The 22,656-nt window shown below is 42.3% G+C and overlaps 1 protein-coding gene across 1 annotated transcript; it reads left to right on the top strand.

The window, feature by feature from the left end:
* The first annotated feature begins 1,148 nt into the window (after positions 1-1,148).
* Positions 1,149-21,335, top strand: LOC135328154 (all-trans-retinol dehydrogenase [NAD(+)] ADH4-like). The gene is given in 11 exon segments (XM_064510511.1): positions 1,149-1,298; positions 6,079-6,162; positions 6,164-6,181; positions 6,681-6,822; positions 7,877-7,964; positions 8,160-8,391; positions 9,074-9,334; positions 10,824-10,959; positions 12,625-12,763; positions 16,337-16,399; positions 20,840-21,335. Coding segments are annotated over 11 exon segments (1,191 nt in total). The 5' UTR covers positions 1,149-1,280; the 3' UTR covers positions 20,850-21,335.
* The last annotated feature ends 1,321 nt before the right edge of the window (positions 21,336-22,656 follow it).

Genomic DNA, 22,656 nt, shown 5'->3' with positions numbered 1-22,656 from the left:
TCTATTTTTTGGTCTGTAACAAACTAATTATTAACATTAATTATTATTTGTATGAACTATAAACTGTATCTAAGTATTAGATGCTGGGTGTACACCTGAGAGACATACTTGCCTTGAGGAGGTTGCTAAGGAAAAAGAAGGACTCTATCCAACAATAAATAAGACCTTTACAAAATTGACAACAGATTGTAAAAGGCATTAACTACAGCATCTTGGGTGAAAGATGCTGTCCAAATACACAATACTGTCATCATTAATGAAATGTTACCAGTAAATATGTCACCTTTTAAAATTCAGAACTGAAATTTAGGGCTTTCCCATCCACAAATGCTGGAGCACAGGATTCAGTCTGCCTCCCATCAAAATCACCAAGATCAGGGAAGGCCCTCTGTCTGTTAAGTCGGTACTGCTTAAATGTATCCACATTAAGCACGCCAGTAATCATATCAATCCCCCTTAAAAAAAAAATTTAGCTGAAGCCCATGTTGCAATCACAGTTGAGTCTATACTGTTCTGGTCCAGCTGATACAGCTGCATGTGATGCACTTAAAAACTATAAGAAAGCAACCGACCTTATCCTGAGGACACCACCTGCATCCTTCCAAGATGACACCTATGGAGGCTACAGATTCAGAAGGCCAAAGAATGAGCTCGAAATTAAGTCTTGAAAAAGCATAAAAGCCCTGGGAAAGCACATGAAAAGAGCTTGCATTTGTTTTCACACTGATAAACGAACACTATGTGCTCAATGTTACTTTTGTTGGGAAATACATACCTACCACAGCTATGTATTTCAGGTTGCGTTTCAGTGTTTTGTTTTCAAGATGGAGCTCGATCTCTTTGGAAGGGTGGCTCTGTGGTGTAGCTGGTGACAGCAGTAAGGGGCTGGATATCATGATTCACGTGGTTCTTTCCAGGAACTATGTTCCTAAATATAGTGTTACTTGTTCATACGGAGGGAGTAATGCCTGTTACTGTTACTTCTGAAGCCAGTGTGTTTAATATCTAACATCCCATGCAACCATGAGATTGCCTAAGTTTTACAGACTGAAGCTTGGAGAGGGAAGAGTGGTGAGTATATAGGAGAGACTACTGAAAGGAGGGGACTGCAGAGGTAGGCGGAGCAAAGGGAGGGGAATGACAGAAATCCTAGATGGTATTTAGCACAGCGTAGCTGGCTCCTACAAGATTCAAACGCCAAGCTACTGCAACTGCTGCTCTGAGCAGGACCTTTCAGGACCAGACTCCTTCCTGAGACCCACACCAGAGAGGGGAGGAAGATGAGCACTGAGGGCAAAGTAAGACCATAGTGTGTTCACACCTTTCTTTCTGCTGCATTTCCTGCTCCTGTGCAACATAGGCATAAAACCAAGTGTTCAGCTCCTGCATGTTGCCTCTTTCCTCTGCAACAGTGACACGGCTGGTGCTGCACAGACAGATGGCTCAGGGGGCTTTTCAGAACTCCTCTCTCTCTCTTTTAGGCAGCACAAAGAGGGCACAGAAAGAGGGAATACTGCAAGGCCTGTGCTGTGTGGATATTGGGAGATTGTGGGGATGGGGAGGAGAAACAGGGATGAGTTGCGAGCAGTAGCTCAGGACTGGCGATTATGGACAAAACAATGCTGTGCGAAGGGTCTGCTCCTGAAACGAAAATGCAAGACAGGAATTTTGTTCAAGTCAGTTTAAAAATAGAACCAGAGCAAAGTGCAAATATTAGGAGAAGAAAGCATGCTGCTGGCAAATATTCTGCTCCAATACATGCAGCGGCTTGGCTGTCACTACCTCTTGATTTGTTCTTCTTTGCTTCAGGCAGGAATCCTGCAATTTCCCAGGAACAGTAGTATGAATTCCCACAGCAACTTGTTATAGAACTGGGACCTACTCGTTCAGTCGTTATTTCAGGTTATTTCAGCTTAGGGGTTACTGCCTGTGTAGTGATGACTGTGGAGTTCACACTGTCAGGCAGAAGGGCCTGGATTCTTAGGTACACCAGAACTGTGTCGGGCAACTGAAGGGGGACCGTGCACTGCTTTCAACGGACCCTGGAGGCTGCTACGTTGAGGAGAAGCACCTAAAGGCAAAGTGGTTCAGTGGTGTGCACTCTGGCCCTAAGCACCCTTCCAAAACGCCACTCCTTCCTACCCTAAGAAGGTTTTCAGGCTGACACTCAGAGGCAGTAACCTTACAATCCTTCCCACCTCCAACATTCTCAGAAGGACTAAACCATGGACCAGACGATAGCACGACTGAGAAGTATTCTCCTGTCCCAAAGAACTTGCACTCCAAGGTCCACGTAATATAAACATATCTTAATAACGTTCCTGATGCAACCCAAGACAGAGTGATAACACAAGGAAAATTACTTACTTGTGCATGGTTTTACAGGACAGTGCCCTAAAGCACAAACTTACAAAAGAAAGGTCAGAGAAAACAATAATGTAGAACTTTTGTTTTGCTTCTTCCACTGTATATTTAAGAATGCCGATTTCCTCCTCCTCGAGAAAAATGAAGTTAAATTGTGTTTTTCACAGCAACATCACTGAAGAATAGGTAGTGATCTACAGAAATGGGAAAGCGCAGGGAGCAGGGCATGCAAATGGGAGAACATTTATGTCTCTGACACGAAGGCTGTAGGATCAGACCTTCAGTCAGAAAAATACTCATAACTGCAATAAATTCTCCAGCAAAACAGTTGCATTCCACTAGCTCTGTCCAGTATGCTGGGTCCAGATTTTAAATGCAAATTGAAAGCACTACTGAATTACAACAGAGTAAGTTATGATGAAATACTGGACGGTGTCAACGAAGAAAAAAAATACTGAAGCAGCAGGTGCTAGCTGTCTAACCTATCTATTCCTGGCACTTCTTATTCTGTCCCATTTTCTATTCCTGACATCCTGCAGGTCTAGTTACATCACACGCCAAGCAGAACTCCTCAGCGAACAGTGGCCAAGCCTGCTCCAAAAGAAACAGGAACACTCCTTCAACCATTCCAGTCCTTAAAAAGCGATATAAATTAGGACTGTTGCCAAGCTATTGTTAATTATCCTGTCAATTAACGACTTAACAGCTTGAAAACATTTTCAGACTGTTGGATCACTCTCCTAAGGGAGTCCTGTAACAGGACAAAATACTAACTAGAAATTCTGTCATTTCAAAAATATTGTTTCAGCGGGGTTGCATATTTGACTAGCATAGTTGTTCCTATAAGGTGTATTTCAGGATTTAAAGGATGAATTCTGAACAAAAAGCCTCCAGTTCATGTCACATTTCCATCAAATCTACAAATCAGTAATAGGACCTAAACTAAGGTTACACAGAACAAGGTGGTCATAGGGATACACTGAAATGTTCCCTTAAGTCTTACCCCTTTCCCAAGTTACTGTGACATTTCAGTAAATTGCATATTTAAAATCTTTCTATAATACCAAAATTACAATTGCAATATTATACAGTCCAGAATAAGTAATTTTTCTTTTCCCAAAGGGCTAAACTTTTGTCTGGCTACATGCCTAGATACATACAAGCCACTTCTTTATTGTTTAAAGCAGCTTAAACTTCATCTACACAGAATGCATCTGGAGTACTTGTTGAGTGTGAGGTTAGGTCATGAAAGTTTTAGTCAATAAAGGGCTTGATGTAGATCTTACTAAAATAAGTAGTAAAGTTTCCATGCAAACAACGCTGATATCATCATTCATATACGAGAGAAAAGGAAAAAAATGTCCAAGGACCCCTCAGCTGAGAAGGTGCCGCGTTTACTTACAAATACAGAAAATATAAATAAGAAATCTCCTGCATAAGATAGTCATTTAATCTTTCTAGTCCTTGGAACTGCAAACGATTATCTTTCTGCAGCAAGATCCTAAGCTGTTGAATCTCAACAGTGCTACAGTGAATTCATTACAGAGGTTTCTTGTTTCTCTGCTGCACTTGGCACAGTCTCAGCTGTCAAATACTGACCTCTCTGTCATGATGCGTTAAGGTAGCCTTTTAAATGCACTTTATCCAGTTAGTCATCACTGCACTGTACCTTGCAACAGGTGAGTGCAAGGGAGACTGAATGCATACCTAGAATAAGAAGTTCCCATTCGCAGCTGGTAGTACTCTACACCCAGTCTCCATTTGATTTGTACTAGCTGAAGAGTCTCCAAGAGATACAGAGTAGAAGCAACTGAGGTTCACAGAAACTCCCCTATCAAGCCTTGGGTCAACACAGCTGCTACCCAAACTTTCCCCATTGCACAGCCATTACTCAACAGCTGTGCACTCCAATCCTCCACACATGAAGGATTAAAAAAAAAGTTCACCCCAAATCACTGAAAATATCTGTCATTTAAAATGTCATTAATCATCAGTCAATGGTTCTGATGCTTCTCTGGTTAAAAGAAAAGAACGGTGTCACTCATGCAAGATTTGCATTTTGAGCATCTCTTCTAAGCTATGTTTAGAGGAACCCAGGCGCAGAGGTGCCCAGAACAAAGGCACCCCATTCATTTTGTTCTAAATACAGCAGTGTCTGGGGTCCCTCAAAAAAGGGAGCTCAAATAAACAAATTCAGCTGGTCCACAACTTCAGCCAATATCTTTAAAGATTTTTGGCTAGGAAAATACCATTTCTGTAATTATCCAGGTGTTAAAATGGGAGCACCAATGTTGCCTTAACCTCTGCAGAAACAAACTGATGAATATGAATCTCTCTGTTTCTCTGTGCAAGGGATTAATTCGATCCTAGAGCAGGTCCTAGCAACCCTAAAGCTTGCTCAGTGAAGAAGCCTGAAAGGTGAGTTGAAAGGATGCACATGCATTCTTCTGCACACGGACTCTAGTCTTACGATCCTAATTAATACCAGCTCCGTCCTTACACACAATGCATTTGGATTGCCTTAGCTCACGTCAGCATTTAAAATCCAAAGAAGTCAAGAGGTTTTTTTTCCCCTAGAAACATATTTTCTGTCCTGTGTGTTCAGAGCTGCCCGTGCTTCACAATACAGCTGTCTGCCTAGAAACTCATCACATGCTCATGCACCATGAGAGGAGTAAATTTGGGGTCTTGTTTCAGGTAATGATAAACACAACTATAGCGCCACATCTTACAGTCTACCCACTCACTTAGGTCAACACATTAGACTCTCACTTAGGTCAACACACAAAAGCTTTTCCTAAGCAGGGAGTGATAAACACCTAAGTGCTATCACAGAGGAGGAAAAATAGCACTAAAATGCTGTGGCTGGCTTGAACCTCTGCTTTACAGTCAATCCCTTCCTTCCCTCAAGGAGGAGGCATCCAGGACACAGCAGAAAAGAGTCAGGAAAAGAGCTTTAATACCAGCTGACCCTCAGCATCTGAAAGTACTGTGCAGAGAACGGGCATTTTTTCCCTTGCCCCGACAGCATGACTGTCGCTGTGTAGTTACCACTACTTCAATCAACTGTACTTCACATCCTTCCCATGGAAACCTCCCTGGTGGGAAAAGAGCTTCTCAGGGGTTGAGTCAGAGCTTCACATACAAAACTGCTCCCTTGGCCACAGCCTTGGCGATTCCTGGAGCTCAATACAGAGGGGATTAGCATGGAGACAAGCACTTCAGGCACAGCCTGCAGGCTCCTCTGACCTGACTCCCTTGTCCTCATACCGTTTTGCCCAACAGGGAACAGGGGTCTCAAGAATTTTCAACATGATGATTACAACAATATACACCACTTGTAACCGGCAAAAATAACACCTCTGCTGCTAGACAAATGGAAAATACGGATGGATGGAATGGAAGAAAGGCAAATTACAACAAAAGGAAAATTAATGGTCTTTTACAGACAATGCAAATTTCCTTCTTTCTGAATTCAGCTCTCCATCTCGCTTCTCAAATATAGTATTCCCAAGTGTAAGGAATGTCTCGATTTCATACTGACTGAACATGGCATGGGCCCTAATTTGGACTTCAGGTATAACAATGCAAGAACACAGTTTTTTAAACAATTACTCCTGAACTGCAAAGTATGAATGTGGTGAGAAACAGACTCTTTAAATGAAAGCAGTAATGTAAAATCTCTAAATCTAAAACATGTTCCCCTCCTCCCAGGTTATTAAATGCAAGGCGGCTGTCGCCTGGGAAGCAGGGAAGCCTTTGGCTATCGAGGAAATTGAAGTGTCCCCCCCCAAAAGACCACGAAGTTAGAGTAAAGGTAAGTCACCTAGATGGACTGACCAGAGTAAAAACAGAGCAATGTAGCAGCAATTCAATCCAAGTGCTCTTACATTTGAACAAGACTGACGAGACTCACTAGCGCGCTCTATCAAAGACGTGATGCAAAGACGCATGTAGAGCACTCCATGTCTTTTTCTTAACTAAAACCAAAGGATGCAAGCAGGCAAAACACCGTAATAATTAGGTTTAGTTTTGGAAGAAAGGAAATGTAAGAGCTTCCTGGATTTTAACGCTTGAGGTTTACATTTTTCCATATTACATGCTCCAGGAAAAAAGCATTTTCTGCAAAACGCTTTGAAAGATATTTCATCGTGCACAACCCGTGATTCGCTAGTACTCTCTATCCTGAAGGCAATAGCTTGGATTTCTCACCCATTATGGTGACTGGTCCACCAAGACCACCCCTCTAATTTTTCTGAAGTCATAGCTGCAATGCTTCACGACACACATGCGGTGTAAGTGTCATTCCCTTGCAGATTGTTGCCACTGGTGTATGCCGCACAGATCATCATGCTGTCAATCCTAGTTTCAAGGAGGGTGTTTTCCCAGTGATCCTGGGCCACGAGGGAGCTGGAATAGTGGAGAGCATTGGACAAGGAGTTACTAAATTTAAACCAGGTATGGAGATTTTTTTCATCACACAACATTTAAGCCCACTCTGGAAGGCTAGTTACATGCTGGTGTGAACGTGCTGAAGTCAGAGTTACCCTGTTTAAACTGCATAACATATTGCTGAAACAATTAATTGTTCACGGAAGGTGACTAAAATGAACATTCCCCCCCCAAAACATTCCCCCCCCCAACACCAATTCTGACTTGGAAAGCGACGGTAAGATTGCAATATTCAGAATTTATGAAGCTTCACTGTCCTTCCAACTCACTGGGGTACTACCGGACACCCATCATTTCAGTCATCGTAAAAAGACAGAAGAGAAAGAACAGAAACATAAATCTGCAATCAAAGACAAAACTGACGCTTCAACAAAATAATATTAATGTCTGCAATTAAGAAAAGAGCGATCTCCACAGTGCCTTTCATTGAAACACATTGCATTCCCACCCGTGCCGTGCCCACCTGCTTTTAGTATTTTCTTCCCTACTCTTTCTGACAGCCCTAGTCCAAACTGTCTTCTCCACTCACGGCACTGGAGGAGCAGATTCTGACATTGATGCCTCTTGGCAACAAGTGATTTACGAGCAAAATACATGGACCCTTGCCACTTCCATTTGACCAGTTATAACAGCATACAGTCCTGCTTTTCTGTTGCCTCTCTGACCCCACACAACATTCCATGTGACAACACTGCGGTGCATATTTCTTCCTGTTTCTCTGCATCACTGTTCAAAATCATCTGAATGCAGAAGCTAAAATTAGCCACCTTGCTTGCTTACCCTCTCTTTGAGTCTCTCTGCTGGTTTTCAGGCTATGCTAATTCAGGTCATGCTGTCGTACACCGGACGGTCAAACTCCGGAGTTATACTAGTGAAGACCTCTAGCTAAGAAAAGATTGAAGAACTAATAAAAAAGTAGACCTGCATGTGACCCAATCCTAGGGGAGTTCTATGCATGGAGGACTTGCAGGATTAGGTCTATGACTGAGATTTCAGGGTTAAAATATCAGCAATTGCAATAGCTTTAAAGAAATATTACCTTTACAATTACTGTTTTTAGGTGACAAGGTTATTCCCCTCTACATGCCTCAGTGCGGCCACTGCAAGTTCTGTTTGAACCCTAAGACCAACCTTTGTGAGAAGATCAGGTAGGAACCACAAGTAATTAACTTTCAGGGAGTTAATTCTGGAAAGACCAACTCACAGTCTGACAGAAGCAGTGGTCTTTGGTCAAGAGAGGACTGCTATTGGCAGCAGAGAGCCTCACAAGGCAGAACGGAGGGAGAAGCACCAGCCAGAGCTAGCGACGCGTGAATTCCTGTCCTTTTTTTGTGTACTTGTAGCAAGGTTAAAACACCGATTTCAGATCAAGACGTGATGTCTGATGGGACGAGTAGATTCACCTGCAAAGGGAAGCCCCTTTATCACTTCATGGGGACTAGCACCTTCTCGGAGTACACTGTTGTGTCAGAAAGCTCTCTTGCCAAAATTGATGCTGCTGCTCCTCTGGACAAAGTTTGTCTGATTGGTTGTGGATTTTCCACTGGCTATGGAGCTGCCATCAATACCGCACAGGTAAGCAGCTTACAGGTAAGCTTCTGTTCACCTGAGCAATGTTGCTTCTACACTCTTTGAACTCATTCTAGAAACTTGTGCCTAATGTGAGTCCACTGAGTTCAGTGGATCTATTCATGTGACAAACGCAAGGAAAACTAGCTTTAAAGATTTTTTAAGTAGTATGTGAAACATTTGACATAAAGTTTACATGTATAGTACAACACAGTTTAATGAAGTGAAGGAATAAAAGTAGACCACTGTTCCCCCCCCCCCCCAGTGTATTGCCATGGGTGTTTTCATAGTTTTACGTGACCGATTGTACAAACCATTTGTACTGTTCCCTTTTTTAAAACAGAAGTATACTGAAAGCTTACAAGTCTCATAGTTTCAAACTTTAGGTTTCCTCTGCTTTAAACCTTTCACATTTTTGGTGAACAGAATGAAAACTTAGTCAACACATGGAGTCACACCTGAGCTATGTTGTTTACTTGAGGCAGGAAGCAGGAGCCTCACTATAAAGTACCCAGGTAGACTTTCTCTTTCACAGTGTTTTGTTCTGCAGTAGAAAGTTTAAGTAAAAATATAGTTGTATGCAACCCATGCACTTCATGACACAAGTCTGACATCAGAGGGCTTTATGAAAAAAGTCATTTTTCTGTCGCACACTAAAGCCATTTCATAATCTTTCTCCCTGCTGCAGGTTGAGCCGGGTTCCACCTGTGCTGTCTTTGGCTTGGGAGGCGTTGGCCTTTCAGCTGTCATGGGCTGTAAAGCTGCTGGAGCTTCTAAAATTTTGGGGATTGACATCAACAAAGACAAATTTCCACTAGCTAAAAAGCTGGGAGCGACTGATTGCCTTAACCCTCAAGATCTCAGACAGCCCATTCAGGAGCTTATAGCTGAAATGACAAACGGTGGTGTGGATTTTGCCATTGACTGTGTCGGTATTCCTGATGTCATGGTACGTATAGCTGTCTAGATCTCTGCTGCAACCAGTTTCCTCCGGGTTACACACGTCAGAGTTCTTTCCAACAATTACCACTCTGAATGCCACACACGACCAACGCTCTTCCCAAAATGATGTACACTTGCCATGAAATACACAAGAATACATAGATACGGATACACTGGAAGTCATCAGGGAAATGGAACTGAGGCTAAGGGGGGGAAAGCGATTCTTTCAGACCGGAAATATAGGGAATAAGACTTGGGCCCTGCTCACAAATGTAAGCAAACTCTTGTGACTTCCTTTGCCCCCTGGCAGCTGTCTTTGCATAGCAGCATAGCATGCATAAGCCCGACACATCCTCTTCCAAGCCAAACACAATCAAACTGCTTCTTATTTCATTGCAATCCACAAGCACTCTGCATCCTTTTTTGGGAAACAGAATGATAATACATAGGCTGCCACGTACCTATGCAAATCACTTCCATTCAGCATCACCTCCAGCTCTTCTAAGCTGCCTAGCCAAGGAGACCAGATGCTGGCACATACCTTGAAACTACACACCCACTGTGTAGCTGGTGGCATGAGACAAGGGGATGTACTTTACACCTTTATATTCTGTCCCCAGCGCTCCACACTCCAACCCAGTCTACATAAACTTTTGGAGTTGGACAAAGTCATATCGATCTCACTTTACATGTCAGAACACTTTGCATGCAAATTATTCAGTATCTTATCTTACAAATTATTTCGTAATCGCTAGTATCTTCTGTTCAGTGAATATCAGCTTGCACCACATATATTATGCATCTGAAACCTTCATAGTTGCATATCCCAGATAGTCTGGGAAGCATATAAAGCATGGGACAGGTTTAACAAAGTCGTATACCTGCATTAAATGTGAACGTTTGAGAGTACATGCTTCCTAGTCTGAAGGCTGGTTCTGTTCAAGTCAATGAGAATTTTATGGAGTAAAACTGGATATAGGGATGTTTAAAACTGGATATTTAATCCAGAGTAAATAGTACAGGACAATTAAAGCAGGCACAAGTGTTGTGAAATACCAGAGTTTTTACCCAGAATACAGTATATTTCAGGCATAACTAAATCCTGTGATGACATTTACTGGGATGCAATTTATGCCACTTTTCTCCAGAATAACGTAAAGCAATCCTTACTTATTCGTAAGATTTCAGAATATGCTCTCAAATAGCTGAATTCCACTGGTTGGAAAGAAGGGAAGGAGAGGGGGAAATCTCTTATGTCTTCAATCATATGTTCTTCAACAGTGAGAACAGAGAGATTTTCCTAATACTTGCTTTTCTGTCAAGTTACTGAGTTTTGATTTGTGATTCTCATCTCACAGACAGCATCTTGATCCACAGTCAAATTTCCTTTAGTGTTCATGTGACCGTAGCAGTGAGAACTGACTAAGAGCTCAGTTATTTGACTGTGTAACAACAACGAGATTGCCCTCTCAATCTGAGCTTGTTCTGTCTTTCAGAAAGCTGCCTTTGAAAGCACAACAGTGGGCTGGGGAACATTTGTCATTGTCGGAGTGGCTGTTAGTGAGCAATCGATCCCTGTCTCTCCAATGCAGCTGATAATGGGACGGAAAATAAAAGCCACCTTCTTCGGAGGTGAGTTTTCTCACACCACTTAGGCAGGGTCAGAGTCTCTCCCTGTGGGTCTAACTCTATCAGCGGTTAGCCAAGCACCACAAAGAACAATTTGCTCACTTCCAGTGACATGCTGATAACTGATGGATTTCCTTAACTAATTTCCAGTATCTCAGAGACTGTCCAAATACACATCGTTGTATTCCTTAGGTTAGACTTATTAACTACAAGCACACATGTTCAAGAACTGGATAAGCCTGATCTTGAGGTTCACACGCATTCAAAACATAGAGGCCACTGGGCTGATACTGGTAAAGCAGCGCATGTAAAGAGATCCAAGATAGCACGTAATACCCAATGGCTTCTGGGTATTGGACTGCATCTTCCACTCAGAACATTACAAAATACGTTTCTGTTTATTTAAATGTTTTGTTGGCAATGTATAAAGGGATGCAGGATAACTGGCACTGCCTTGTAATGATTCTAAGATCTTACTATGACAAGTCCCAAAACTGATTCTTTTTACCCCAGGAACCTCAGAAATCAAATTTCTGACTCGAAAATGTGCAAATCTTCCACTAGAAAATGAAAGTAATAAAATGACACATGCTTCAGGAATAAATCTAATTCTACATAATCTTTAGTATCCAGGAGAAGGAAACACAGAAAACAATTTGGAAAGATACAAAAGAAAACATAGATGCAAAAAAGGATATTTTAAATTGTCCTTCATGATGGTATCTCAGCAGAGTTAGGATACTTGATAAAGCTTTGAAATTTCTGGAAGTGATTATCAGAATAAGGTCATTATAAGGCCCTCCCATTTGTCTCCCAGTTTCTCCATACACTGCATACAGAAAAATGTGATAATGCATTTAGACTTGAAATTTATTAAAAGAATCATAAACTTGAACACAACAACAACAACAACAACGAGGTTTTTTTTTTCAGAGTGTAACTGGATGTGTAACAGCATTTAATGTACTAAATATCCTTTTCACAGGATATTACTGAAGCCATTTGGGCTTGCATCTTATCGAGCAAGAACTACACTAGTTAATATTTAAAATAAAAGACATACAGACTTTTGTAACTTTGCTGACTCCTTACAAATCAGCAATTTGTGGAGTAACACTTGACTGCTAACACCGCAATTAAAGTTTAATGACCAAACACTTCTATTTAGCCAAAACTTAGCAAGGGCAACCAAAAAAAGCCACCAGAACAGATTTGCCATTTAACTAGTAATACTTCTGCTCAGCAAAGCATACTTCCATTCATCAAAACCAGACTGTTAGAGCACATTTTATACAGTATTCAGTGTATTCAGGGTATTAGTATTTACTGTATCAGTGTATTAGTGCTCGATGTGTAGTGCTCAGTATTTAACTGGAACAGATGCGGAATGTTCAGCAGCAATTATGCACCTGACAGATGTTACAGTTCAATGAATTTCCTGTACCCATGAAATATTCATCAATCATACTTAAACTAAGTTTTTGTGAAATATGTATGTGGCTGATAAGCCACAAAAGCATCAGCAAATAAAGTGTGACCACTGGACTGAAACTTAAAATAAGAAAGCAAGTGTCTAATCTTGGATCAAACTGATCTTTCCTGCAACCTATTAATTAATTTCAGTTTGTTCACTATTAACTCAGTTTGGTTTTACGGACTGTGTTGCAGGCTGGAAGAGCGTGAACAGCGTACCGAAGCTGGTGTCTGATTATATGGCAAAGAAATTTGATCTGGATGCCTTGGTGTCACATACTCTGCCATTTGAGAAAATCAGTGATGCTTTTGACCTTATGATTACAGGAAAGAGGTAAGTTATCAATAAATTAAATCTGCTTATGCTATTGATGAAGCCTATTTTAATTATATAAGCTGAACACTTTGTTATCCTCTCCTACGAATGTATCAGTTTGAACGCATTTAAAAAGGAAAAGAGAAAAGAAACATCTTCAACTGCCCCAAGAAAATCTCATTCCTGACATTAATTCATATCTAGATAGGAAAATTAACACACCACCAAGGAGGCTGTGCATTTCCACAGCTTTAGGTACTCTGCACTGACTCTCTATGAGGAAATGTAACGCACGCCAGAATTATTACACTTTCAAACTCAAGTATGCATCTGGGCACACAGGGAACAGTAAGCGCATCTGAGCAAGGAGTCAGCCTGCAGAAGCTAGAACTTTGTCATCTCACACCCCAGCTGACTACAGTAACTTCCAGCAAACTTCTACCTTTCTGGAAAAGGTTTATTGCTGAACTATATAACCATTATATACTGACAGCTTAATTTTCAGCTTAAGAATGAAGGAGACAGAAGCAGCATGGGTATGTATGGCATTGTTCACAAGAAATGGGACAAAAGCAAAAAATAAAAGAAAACTGGGTTTTCTTTACATTTGGAGAGGAAAAAGAAGAGTTCCTGGAATGGTTCTTGCATTAATCATTTTGATAAGTGTTTGGAGAACTTGTAGGGTAACAGGCTAAGATGCTACTGAATCTGTGCTGTCAGAAATTAATTTTCCCTCCCTATGAGGGCGGACCAGCCTCAGTGCTCTTGGTCCCATCACTGGCCGCTGTACTCCATAGGCTTGTGGTCTCCAGGCACGACCATTTCAGGATATTGTACTGACAAGTGACTGCTACACATATTTGTTTTGTTTTGTTTTGTTGGCTTTGCAAACCACCTTGGGGACAAGAGGAGGATAAGAAAATACTGGCCAGAGCTTTGGCTCTGAGGTCAACAATAAATTAGATTTAGGTTTCTTATCAGGATTTTAATTCTTTGGTCAGAAAAAGGGGCACACTCACTCTTCCTCTTTTTGCAACTCATCAGAAGTAGGTATGTATGGCATTGTTCACAAGAAATGGGACAAAAGCAAAAAATAAAAGAAAACTGGGTTTTCTTTACATTTGGAGAGGAAAAAGAAGAGTTCCTGGAATGGTTCTTGCATTAATCATTTTGGTAAGTGTTTGGAGAACTTGTAGGGTAACAGGCTAAGATGCTACTGAATCTGTGCAAGACGAGGAGGAGATTGATAGCAGAACCTCTGAGAAAGGGGCTGCCCCCAGCAGCATTCTGTGAAGCCTGGTGGCTTTTTCTCCTGCAGCCCTAAATTGCCTGTTACCACCTGCCTCCCTGTAAGGCCTGTGTACAGGAGAGGCTGTTGCTATGAAGGCGCAGACGCAGCACGAAGCATGGGCTGATTTTGAGTTGTCACACGCCCAGAGGCAAAGTGCCAGTACCCAGGGACATGATCTGTTATTGAAGGCACTTCTATTGAATCTGTTTAGATAAAGCCAACAAGGCCAGCATGAAATTGTGGATCTGCTGCCTCGTGAATCCTGTCTGTGGGTGGGGGGAGAGCACACGAGGGTCAGTTAACTGAAGATACCTGCGTCATTGCTACACGTGACTTTGTTGGACGGAAGAATTCAAGAATTTCAAATGATGTGGAACAGACTGCAAGGTAGACCTCTTCCATATTGCTATTCAGTTAATTTTCCATCAAGTCCCTGCATGACAGTCGAGTAAACCCTGACAACAAAATGGTTTCCTGTGGGCTATGGCTTTCTGCCTACAGAATAGGGTGCAACTGCAAACCTTGTTTTTGCAGCTTATGTAGTGGGCATAAAAGTACTGCACCTTTTTACGTGATTGTGTGAGATTTACAAGTAGTTGCTTTTATAGCAACCACTATTTATAGCCACTATATTTAAGCAAATAGCCAGCTGAACTTGCTAAAAGGGAATTGTCATTAAAATCTCAGGTAGTGCAGCATCTTCTTTGTCCAAATACAGCAAACAAAAGTGAGGTTCTGGAACAACATTCTACTGAGATACAGTTCAAGGAGCTTAACCTGTTTTAAGCTTGGTAAAAGGGATCACTTGATGAAAGGGACCATTTGGGGTAACTTTTCCTTTTTTCTTTTTTACAAAGCAAAGGAGTGCATTCATTAACTAGGAAATTGCATCTAAGTGTGACTAAGATGCCTACTACTGATGCTGCCAAACAACAATTCATAATGTGTTAAATGTTAAAGAGATGATGATGTGTCTCCAAGAAGAGAAAGAACTGACAGAGGCAGATGAAGGGCAGTAATCTTAGCTGCCAAAATTACGTATCCTGTGAGATTTGCTTTCCCCAGAGTTGATCTGTATTTCATCCAGTAGAATGCTTATTTTTAGAAGTGGTGAGCCGAGGTCTGTGGGCTTTGCGGTTGCCCTCCACACCTGAAAATTGACTGTCTTGATTCCCACTGGTTGTGTCTCAAGCAAATATTAGGGATGCTTTACTGCATGTTCCATCCATCCTCCACTTGAGGACTTGCTTGGAGCTTGCTATTGCTCCCGACAACCTTCCTGCTTGCAAACCTGAGGAACTGGGGTGGCTGCTGTATGCACTGAAGTGTGCCAGTCTTGCCCTGCTGTTTGCTTGGGAGGTAGGTAGTGTGCCTGGCCGGAGACAGGAGGTCAGTTTGCACCTGAGTCAACCAGTTCAGACATAACCGAGGATTTTAAGCTGCTCTTGAAAATCATTTTTACTTACCTTTAAATATCAGCTACTTATGCCATCTTTACCTTGGACTACTTTCCAGTAGTCTGAGTTAAACCTGAAGTCCCTTTTTCAAAAGCCCAAGTCTCATGGAAAGCAAGCACAATTTGACATGTAAGCTAGGTGAACACCTAGAGAAAATTCAGAACTAGATTTGGGGATTTACACGTGCAGAATGTCAAACCCAAGGATTTGTGCAAAGCTGTTCTGTATAAGAAAACAGCTATTTTTTTTTCTGTAAAACTGTGTAATTGAGCTAGGTAAATACATTTTAAAGGCACATTTGTTCTTGAGAAAGATAGGGGCAGATATAGCAGAGCATTATGGATTTGTCTTAACTTGGGATCAAACAGCAGATGAAATCTTGACCTTAAAGGCCAGTTGGAAATACTTTGGCACTTTTTGATAAGTATCTTGGTGAAAGATAATTGAAAGGTCTGGGTTGGTGGGTGATTCTGACAACTAGCTTTGGTTTCAAACTGTTAATGTTTCTTTTAAAAATGGTTGGGGGTGTGTGTGGTGTGACTGTTTTCGGGGGTGTTTTTGAAAGACCTCTGGTCAAAGCTGATGGCAGACAAGATCTGTTCCAAAGTGGCAACAAACTTTTGATTAGAAACGATGACATGATTAGCAAAAAAAAAAAGAAAAAGAAAGAAAGAAAATTAGGCTATTAAGCGAGAAGCTTTATGTACAGTCCTATAGGAGTTTGGTGAAAATTTTCTGTGCAGTTCTGCGGATGACGACCTCTGTCTACAGTAAAGTAAAACCATGATCTGCTCTGTTGTCCTCATTCCTATAATTCCCAACTCCAACTCTATACTGCTACAGGAAGAAGCATGACGAGTGGAGCTCCTGGGCACTTCTTCACAACCTTCCCTCACAAGCAGGCAGGTTGGTGCTATTCTTTTGCATTCAGGATCATGTTTATTCCCGGAAATACAAAGATAACTTAGGGTCAAATGTTCTTCAGGCAAGGGAAATACTATCTCGGTCTTAGATCACAGTCATGGTTTTTGCTAGCTAAAATCAATTTGTAAGCACAGGGCTGAACAGCCTGGATCAGCAAATAGCAGCTGAATGTAAATAGTGACAAAACAAATGGAAATGATGGATAAAAGCCAATTTGAGAAAACTCTGTGATCTTTCTCTGTTCAGATATCTTTGGGCAATGAGGGGAGGGGCTGCTGTAAAACTCAAGATCTGGATCCCTTCATGAACTGCCAGATGAAGACACTGCAAGGCAGATATTATCAGTTCTGACTACGGATTGGGTATAATCCTGCCATAAGGATTACCCTATTTTCCTGAACCTGTCTTCCGGATTTTCTGCATGTTTTCCTTTGCCCGCTGATCCCAGGAAGCGGGTCTCACAGTATAGATACAGTTGTAGTTTTGCAGAAGACAAAGGTGCGTGAAGGCACTCGGGGAGCACTTGCTGTAGCCACACTGAGGACAGGTCTCAGCAGCAGCAGATTTGCTCGGGGGTGCACGATGCTGTAGCTGCCTAAGCAGTGACCTGCACGGGGCTGCGCGCAGTGCAGAGCCCTGTTCAGAGCCCGGCTTTTATAGGCACGTGTGCTTTTGCCTCTTGTAACACCAGTTCTTGTCATAGGCATGAGAAATTCTGCCCATCTCTGCCCCTCCAGCACTGCCACTGCCCTGATGTTTTGATCCAAAGATACACAAGCAGTAGGCAGAGAGCTTCCTCCACTTCCCCTTGTGCGGTGCTGCGCACACAGAGGCCAAGGTGGGAATGAAAAGGAAAGCCGAAAGAGCTCTACAGACGGCATGGCTTTGGGGGTCACTGAATGTGCCTTGTTTTGTTGTTTTGTTTTGGACTTTGGATTTACCTGCTGTATGCAAGTTGTCGCAGTGGTTGGCACCCTAGTGTTCCAGCTTGTGGCATGTTATTTAAGAAAGCACTTTTATTCCTTGTTAGCCATCTGCACGTCTGGCTGTATTATTCTTGAGATTTTCCTTGGACATGCTTGCATATTTCAGGTGCGGACCGCTAAAGCCCTGCACTGGAAGCGGAGATGAATTGCTATGCCTTTTTTGATAAAGCCAAGGAAGTAGTTTCAGATAACAGAAATAAATATTTACATGCAGTGCGCTCAGGCATTTCTTAAAGAAAGGTCCTCCTCTGAATCCCAGCTTCAACTGTACGAAGTTAACAAAGCTGTAGAAAAACAGGCCGGGATGTTCTCTACTTGACCCCGCTGTTCCCAGGGAAGATCCTGAGTGCCTAGGTGTTACTGGCACGCTTGATTAACCAGTTCTTACAGACCTCCAGGATGGAGGCTCCACAGCATCCCCAAGCAATCTAGCCCAGGTTTTTGCTACCCTTATAGCTTTTTCTGAAGTATAAGTTGAATCTTTCTTGTTTCAGTTTAAGCCAATTCTTTTACTGTCCACCACGGACATGGAGAACAGAGTATTAAATGGAGAAGCTGCACAAAAGCTCTACAAGAATATGATCACAGTGTTTAACCATTAAACATCATCGCTCTGCTTATGGAAGCTGTGATTTTATCGCTGAGGCTTGTAAAGTTTCAGGTACTGCCAGAACCACAACTCCAGCAATCCCAAGCAGCTGTTGAAAAGCAGCAAACACCCAGAGACCTTTATACCTGTCTATTGCAAGTTTAGAAAGGCAATGAAGTTACGGTTTGGTGAACGTGAAGAGAAAGTTTCAGAAGCAGGAAATGTGAAGAGTTTCCAGAAAATCAAAGCTGGCTCTGGTCAAATGCAGTCGGATGGTACTGAATGAACTAGAGGAGTGGTGGCCCAGTATCGAACCAGAGCAAACCTGTAAGAAGAGGCAGCCGGTCTGTTCAAGATGCTGTTCTAGATGTTCGGGATGCAGATTGCTATGGGTAGGTGTCCTCTTGCTTCAGTCAGTCAGCCAGTGAGTATTTGCAGCCAGGGCAGTTTCCCCTTAGCATTGCCTCGAGGCTGACTACTGGAGCCTTGGGGCTGAACTGGGCAAACTTTCCTTTAGTGGCCCGGAAGTGTGTTGCAGGAAGGATGCCAGGCTGCTGTGCCCAGCTGCCATGGGGGGTTGTAGCAAGGTGCCGTGAGGAAGCCTGACTTCTCCTTCCCTTCCCTTCCTCTCTAATTCGTGGTGCAAAACCACAAATCTACCAAATTTCTGAAGTCTGAGCGGCATTCATCTGCGTCTGTGTTGGGGTGATTTCCCAAACACTGTAGTACTGCAGATTAGTGTACTAACCCTCTTCGTCCTTTTCCTGGATTTGGGTTATCTTTTATTTGGTTTCCCAATAGACTCTTGTCCCACATCTCATTAGCTCACTGGCCCTGCGTTTGCTGATGGAGCAATTGTGTTTGGTTTTAAATTTGACTCTGCATAAGAGTAACTGAATTGTTTGAGTGAAAAAGTGTATAATGTAAGCCTAAAAGTAGGCCCAACAGGAAGGTTGTTGCCTTTGGGGAAATGGGAACAAGCTACAGTGAAGGAAAGAGCATGTGGTACGTTGCATTTCAAATATCTAGGCTCTGTGTAAGATGCAGAATCTGACATTCCACGTTTAGACTTGTTGCTGTGTAACTCCATGTCAAAAAAAGGCAAATAAAGAATGAGATCTTTTGACTACTAAAGCCAGGCCCTCTCTGAATTTACCCTAGTCTTGGGGACTTTCAACCAAAAGCTTTTTGCTGTGCAAGCTGGCATGCTGTGCGGGGGTGTAAGCGACTGAGAGCACCTCTGGCTCGTGTGAGGATGGCTCGGGACAGTCCTAGGGCAGTGAGGCTGCCAGCTTCAGCCGGGAGACTGCCTGTGTTTACTCTGTATGCCCCAGTGCCAAGGCACTGAAAACGAACATACCGTAAGGTGTGGTGTTTGGCTTACCTTTGAAATACTTTCACCTGCTTGACATCATTCATTTTTCTGATGTGGGTTAATGACCTTAATTTCCAACAGTTTTGAGAAAAATCAGGCAGCAAGTATTTAAATGTGTGGTCAGCCGGCAGTCAATAGATGGATGATGATGTACACATGTATCATTTTGTAGGTACTGCCATTTTTTTGGTGCACTTCTGCAGAGATGTTGATAACAATAATGGCATACTTGGAGGTTAATTTATTTTGGCTCAGTAGCATGGTACATCAGTGCAAGTGCCATCTCAGGGCTTCTAGAGAAAATTCTACTGCGTGTTAGTCGGACTCAGGTGGCTGGCGTGAATTAACAACACATTTACATATTGAAATATTTGTACAATAGATCCTGAAGTTGGCATTTCTAAAATCCGTAGTTCTTGGAGATAGGCTGGGAGATTTTAAAAGAATTTCAGTGCTGCTTTGATTCATTTTTGGCTGAAGTGAGTTCTTGCAGATGGCAGTTCCAGTAAACAGAGCATTTTATTGCTCGGGATATGTTGTAGCTCCAGCATGCAACTCATTGGATGATCACACTGAAGATCACAGTTTGACTGCACTCTTACTGATATTGGTTTGTATTATTGACAAGTACCCATTTATTCTGCAGGGGGAGTTCTAAATCAGTTGTAGTTTTCGAGCTAAGTTATTCTGAAAAATAGAGAAACACCAGTATGACTTCCAAATCTAAGGGTGATAAAACTTAAGTCTGTCTTTGAAATGTACAGCTTAACCATCTCTCTTCCAAGAACCTGGCTAATAGGAAAGGCAGACTTCTGGAATGGCAGTACCTCATGTTTTGTGAGCACTCCTAAAGCCAGTAAACAATGAAGTGGTTAATTCATGCTCATTCCCTTTCGCTCCATTCTTACTTCAAATAATGTAAGCTGTGCTTTGTTGTTTGTGTTTGCTTAGTCACTAGGGTGTTTTTTAAGAAACCTAACAGGAAAATGAAAAACAGGATTTAAAAAAAAAATAAAAAAGGAGGTTTCATACTTGATTTGGTTTTCTCCTTAGATATTATTTTCCTCCTGTGGTTTGTTTTTCTGGTCTGTAGTTCTTCAGATTGTTTTAATACTTGCTCTAAACCCACAAATTTTCAGAACTGATACATAATTACTTACAGCTACCAAATTTGGCTTTAGCTCTTCAACTTAGTAAAATGGAATAATGCAGTTTGCCTTGAAAAATTCCAAGTTGTTAATAGATCACACAGGTAGACTTGTTTTTCCTGTGTTCTGTAAAGGTGTTGGTGTTTATTTCCAGAAGTGTTTGTTTTGGTTTTCACAGCACTGGATGTCATCATCCCATGCTTGCTTAATTCAGCCCTGCTCCCTTGTCGTCAACGCTTGTATAATCTTCAGATATTCACTCTGACCTGTTTGAACAGGTTTAATCTGACTTGATCTGATCTTGGCTCTGAACCTCACCCGCAGCTCCATTTAATCCTTGAACTTCACACTGATGAGCACCAGCAGTGTTTCATGCACCTCGTCCTTTGGCATGGACATGCTTAAACCTACAGCTTCTGTCCTACCTAGCGCGGAGCTTCAGAAATGGATTTTTTTTCTATCTATCTGCCACAAACCTGGGGAGCCCAGAGATGAGTCTTTTGGGCTTTGGGGCTTCTGGCTACTGATAAGGACGTCAAGAAACCTAATCACAATAGACATGTGCCTTAGAAGCATATAAAATGTGACAATAACAACAGGTCTTTGGAGCTCCCTCTCAGCTGGTCTGGGACTCCCCCCTTATTGCGTCCTGCACACTTGAGACCCTTGCCCAACGTGGAACAGGTCGTATTACCCCTGCTTGCTCTGTATGTAATGTAGTGTGTTATTTTTACCCTGTTAAATACGGAACTTGCTACATTGTTTAAACTCTCTTGCTTAAGGATACTGGTGTACTTAATAAATATCTGAAACCTGATAACCGCCTGGCTGTTTGGTCAGTGAAGCGTTAAAAGAAAAAAATACAAGTCACCCCGCTGGCCACAAGCGGTGTTTGTGACAGCAACTTCACACCAATTCAGGAACGCAATCCACGCAAGCCCCTTCAGTCCTAACAGAGTAAGGAGTGGAAAGTGAGCTGTGCTGCCTCTGAAGGGGAAACAGTTATCAAAGACTCACCTACTGCTGCAGGCACCAAGAGTCAGAAAGCGTAGCTACAGGTACAGGCTGCGGAGCATGTCCCATGACCCGATACCTTTGCAAAAGCTACAGTCCCTGAGCAAAGCTGATCTGGAGTTGCATGAACAGGCCTTTCTTTGCTGCCCCCAAGTTTTGTCTGCAAGCTCAACAGCCACTAACAACTCCAACTTTGGTGCTTTTCCTTCTGCCCCTGTTGCTACATTTCACTGGGATCTGCTCTCTAGAGAGAGAAAATTTTTGCCCCATGGTCAGTTGGATCGAGTTAGTTAAAAGCTGATAAAATAATTATACAGCATGCTTTAATTGTGTAAAAAGGAACAGAGTAAGTAGCTAAGCTTAAAGAAAAATTCTCCTTGTAGTGAACTGCCCTAAAAGAGGACAGGATGGGGTCTAGGAACAGATTTTCATTCTGACACAACTTTTTCTAGGAAATGCAAGTCACTTGGTTTTGCGTCTTGAGGCTTTGCAGAAGAACTGTCAGTGTATTAGAGGAAGATAAGTCAGTCATTTGTTCTGGATGTATTGCTACATAGGGTATGTAGAATGTATCTTGTGTCTTGAAGGCATTACTGGGAGAATTTTGAGGGTTTTTTTATACACATTTCTGTGTTGACATTTTGTGTTATGCTACCAATATTTTAATAGTGCCACTCCTCTCAAAGTTTCAACCTGACATGATGAGGCATCTTCTAGGAAAGCTAGTGGTATTGCCTACACTTCCATAGAGCTGCCAAACCTTTCTAGTTAGAGCTCTTTAGCTGTCACTCCAGTCTCAGACCAGAGATCGCTGGATATGTAAGGTGCAGGGTTTCCTCTAGTAGAGGACGGAGTGGTTACCTGAGGAATGAGTGCTTGGTGTTTGAGGCTGCCCTTCCGTATGTACAGTCTTTCCCAGCTGACGTGTTGAGGCTGCAGCATGAGGTCTCTGCTGGCTGGCTGGTGGGGGAAGGGGCTCAGCCCTCCTTCCAGGATGAGGCGGTGTCGAGCCCATGTTCAAACAAATTCTTGAGGGAGAAAAATTAGAGTGCCCGATGTTGTATAACCACTAAAAAGCCATGGCCTCTTGTTTCAGACATGGAGTTTAGCAGCGCAGTCTTTCAGTC

Source organism: Dromaius novaehollandiae, chromosome 4 (assembly GCF_036370855.1).
Source record: "Dromaius novaehollandiae isolate bDroNov1 chromosome 4, bDroNov1.hap1, whole genome shotgun sequence".
NCBI classification, from domain to species: domain Eukaryota; kingdom Metazoa; phylum Chordata; class Aves; order Casuariiformes; family Dromaiidae; genus Dromaius; species Dromaius novaehollandiae.
This window is presented reverse-complemented; position numbering and strand designations above follow the sequence as displayed.